This window comes from Homarus americanus, unplaced genomic scaffold (genome assembly GCF_018991925.1).
Source record: "Homarus americanus isolate GMGI-L3 unplaced genomic scaffold, GMGI_Hamer_2.0 scaffold11150, whole genome shotgun sequence".
NCBI classification, from domain to species: Eukaryota; Metazoa; Arthropoda; class Malacostraca; order Decapoda; family Nephropidae; genus Homarus; species Homarus americanus.
The window spans coordinates 2767754-2771168 of record NW_024720555.1 but is presented as its reverse complement, the minus strand read 5'-3'; the positions used below and the strand labels follow the sequence as shown (position 1 = coordinate 2771168).

General features: G+C 56.4%; 1 protein-coding gene across 1 annotated transcript; it reads right to left on the bottom strand.

Annotated features, from left to right (window-relative positions):
* Positions 1-504: 504 nt before the first annotated feature.
* Positions 505-1483, bottom strand: LOC121860641 (G8 domain-containing protein DDB_G0286311-like; the record flags this gene model as incomplete). Its single annotated transcript, XM_042357909.1, has 3 exons — positions 505-567; positions 1021-1130; positions 1447-1483. Coding segments are annotated over 3 exons (210 nt in total), but the record flags the coding sequence as incomplete, so codon positions are not given.
* Positions 1484-3415: the final 1932 nt, after the last annotated feature.

The window sequence follows — 3415 nt, the reverse complement described above, 5'->3', positions numbered from 1 at the left end:
ACACTACTTCAACCTTTACACTAACCACTATTCACTTGTAACCACCACAATTGCCTTTCTAACACCACATCACACCAATCATCATTCCCATTTTGTAACCACCACAATCTGTTTTCTACTACCACTCTTACCACCACTTATCTGTAACCACTACTACACTCATCACATGCTATAAAAATAACCCAATATCTCTAATAACTGGGAAGACAAACGGCCCATAAGACTGTTTAGGTAAATTCCTGATGACAAACAGATCCAGACAGTCTAGTGCTATGGGGGGTTAAGTGGGCACTGTTATCACGGTGATATAACAGCGGTTAACGGTTAACAACTTTAGTGTAACGATTCTGGGTGGAGCAGGTGGGTGGTGGTGGTGGGAGGTGGTGTGGTGTGGTGGTGGCAGGTGGTGGTGGTGGTGGTGGTGGTAGGTGGTGGTGGTAGGTGGTAGGTGTGGTGGTGGTGGTAGGTGTGGTGGTGGTGGAGGTGGTGTGGTGGTGGTGGTGGTGGGATGGTGGTGGTGGTGGTGGTGGTAGGTGTGGTGGTGGTGGTGGTGGCAGGTGTGGTGGTGGTGGTGGTGTGGTGGTGTAGGTGTGGTGGTGGTAGGTGGTGGTGGTGGTAGGTGGGTGTGGTGGTGGTGGTGGTGGTGGTGGTAGTGTGGTGGTGGTGTGGTGGTGGTGGTGGTAGGTGTGGTGGTGGTGTGGTGGTGGTGGTGGGAGGGGGGGGTGGTGGGGGGTGGTGGTGGTGGTGGGTGGTGGTGGTGGTAGGTGTGGTGGTGGTGGTGTGGTGGTGTGGTGGTAGGTGGGTGGTGTGGTGGTGGTAGGTGGTGTGGTGGTGTGTGGGTGGCAGTAGGTGTGGTGTGGTGGTAGGTGTGGTGGGTGGTGTGGTGTAGGTGTGGTGGTGGTGGTGGTGGTAGGTGTGGTGGTGGTAGGTGTGGTGGTGGTAGGTGGTGGTGGTGTGGTGTGGTGGTAGGTGTGGTGGTGTGTGGTGTGGTGGTGTGGTGGTGGTGAGTAGGTGTGTGGTGGTGGTGGTGTGTGGTGGTGTGGTAGGTGTGGTGGTGGTAGGTGTGGTGGTAGGTGGTGGTGGGTGTGTGGTGGTAGGTGTGGTGGTGGTGGTGGTGGTAGGTGTGGTGGTGGTGGTAGGTGTGGTGGTGGTAGTGTGGTGGTGGTGGTAGGTGTGGTGGTAGGTGTGGTGGTGGTGGTGGTAGGTGTGGTGGGTGTAGGTGTGGTGGTGGAGGTGTGGTGGTGGTGGGGTGGTGGAGGTGGTGGTGGTAGTATGGTGGTGTGGTAGGTGGTGGTGGTAGTAGGTGTGGTGGTGAGGTGTGGTGGTGGTGTGGTAGGTGTGTGGTGGTGGTGTGGTGTGGTGGTGTGGTGGTAGGTGTGGTGGTGGTGTGGTGTGGTGGTAGGTGTGGTGGTGGTAGGTGTGGTGGTAGGTGTGGTGGTGGTGGTGGTGGTGTGGTGGTGGTGGTGGTGGTGGTGGGTGTGGTGGTGTGTGGTGGCAGTGAGGTGGTGGTAGGTGTGGTGGTGGTAGGTGGTGGTGGTAGGTGTGGTGGCAGGTGGTGGTGGTGGTGGGTGGTGGTGGTAGGTGGTGGTGGTAGGTGTGTAGGTGTGGTGGTGGGTGGTGGTGGTAGGTGTGGAGGTGTGGTGGAGAGGTGTGGTGGTAGGTGTGGTAGGTGTGGTGGTAGGTGTGTGGTGGTAGGTAGGGTGGTGGTGGGTAGGTGTGGTGGAGGAGGTAGTGGTGGTAGTAGTGGTGGTGGCAGGTGTGGTGGGGCAGGTGGTGGTGGTAGGTGGTGGTGGTGGTAGGTGGTGGTGGTGGTAGGTTGTGGTAGGTGGTGGTGGTAGGTGTGGTGGTGGTAGGTGTGGTGGTGGTAGGTGTGGTGGTGGTAGGGTGGTGGTGGTGGTGGTGGTGGTAGGGGTGGTGGTAGGTGGTGGAGGTGTGGTGGTGGTGGCAGGTGTGGTGTGTGTGTGGTGGTGTAGGTGGTGGTGGTAGGTGTGGAGGTAGGTGGTGGTGGTAGTAGGTGGTGGTGGTGGTGGGTGTGGGTAGGTGTGTGTAGGTGGTGGTGGTAGGAGTAGGTGGTAGTGGTGGTAGGTGGTGGTGGTGGTGGAGGTGGTGAGGTTGGTGGTAGGTGTAGGTGGTGGTGGTAGGTGGTGGTGGTAGGTGGTGGTGGTGGTGGTGGCAGGTGTGGTGGTAGGTGTGGTGGTAGGTGGTGGCAGGTGGTGGTAGGTGGTGGTGGTAGGTGGTGGTGTGTGGGTGGCAGTAGGTGGTTGGGTGGGGTGGGTGGTGGTGGTGCAGGTGGTGGTGAGGTTGTGGTGGTGGCAGGTAGGTGTGGGAGTGGTGGTGGTGGCTGGTGGTGGGTGGTAGGTGGTGGTGGTGTGTGTGTAGTAGGTGGTGGTGGTGGTGTAGGTGGTGTTGGTGGTGGTAGGTGGTGGGTAGGTGTGGTGGTGGGTGGTGGTGGTAGGTGTGGTGGTGGTAGGTGTGGTGGGTGGTAGGTGTGTGGTGGTGGTAGGTGGTGGTGGTGGTAGGTGTGGTGGTGGTAGGTGGTGGTGGTGGTGGTGGGTGTGGTGGTAGGTGTGGTGTGTGTAGGTGTAGTGGTGGTGGTAGGTGTGTGGTGGTAGGTGTGGTGGATGGTAGGTGTGGTGGTGGGATGTGGTGGTGGTGTGGTGGTGTGGTGGTAGGTGTGGTGGTGGTGGTGTAGGTGTGGTGGTAGGTGGGTGTGGTGGTGGTGGTGGTGTGGTGGTGTGGTGGTGGTAGGTGTGGTGGTGGTGGTGGTGGTAGGTGTGGTGGTGGTTTATCTGACAGAATTTACCAGCTGTCACCCGTCACCCCTGCCGTTGTTGTGTTGTTCCTCCCCACAGATTCCTCTTGGGTGATATAGTCCTCATAAACTACAGTACGCTACATAAACCTCACAGCCAGTAATAAACCCACGTTTTTTGTTATTGGGGGGAGGGGGTGAGAATCTCCCCAAGATGAGAGATGACGTCACAGGCTATGAGCTATGTCACAATAACGCCTGTTGTTACAACCAGGTGGCGCAGGAAATCATATATACACAGTGTGACGGGAGAGTAAACACACCACTTCATAATCACAACAACAGAGTCCGAATTTAAGAGCTCTCGTCATGCAACACGCTTCCAAAACATACACACATTAAAGTTTATCACAGAAGAGAGGTCGCCATTACCATGAACAGTTTGTGTAGCTGGTTGACGCTAACAAAGTCAACTTGAGAGCGTCTGTGGTGTAATAACAGACTGATAGAGCGAAAATATACATGTGAATTTATTAACCTAAGGTACAACAAACTGCCGCACACCACACCGAGCAAAGTTTTATGACCCTATTATAGAGGAGTAACACCAAATCGACCGGACAACTCGTTAACTGCACTGGCTAACCCAAACCGAAAGGGAAC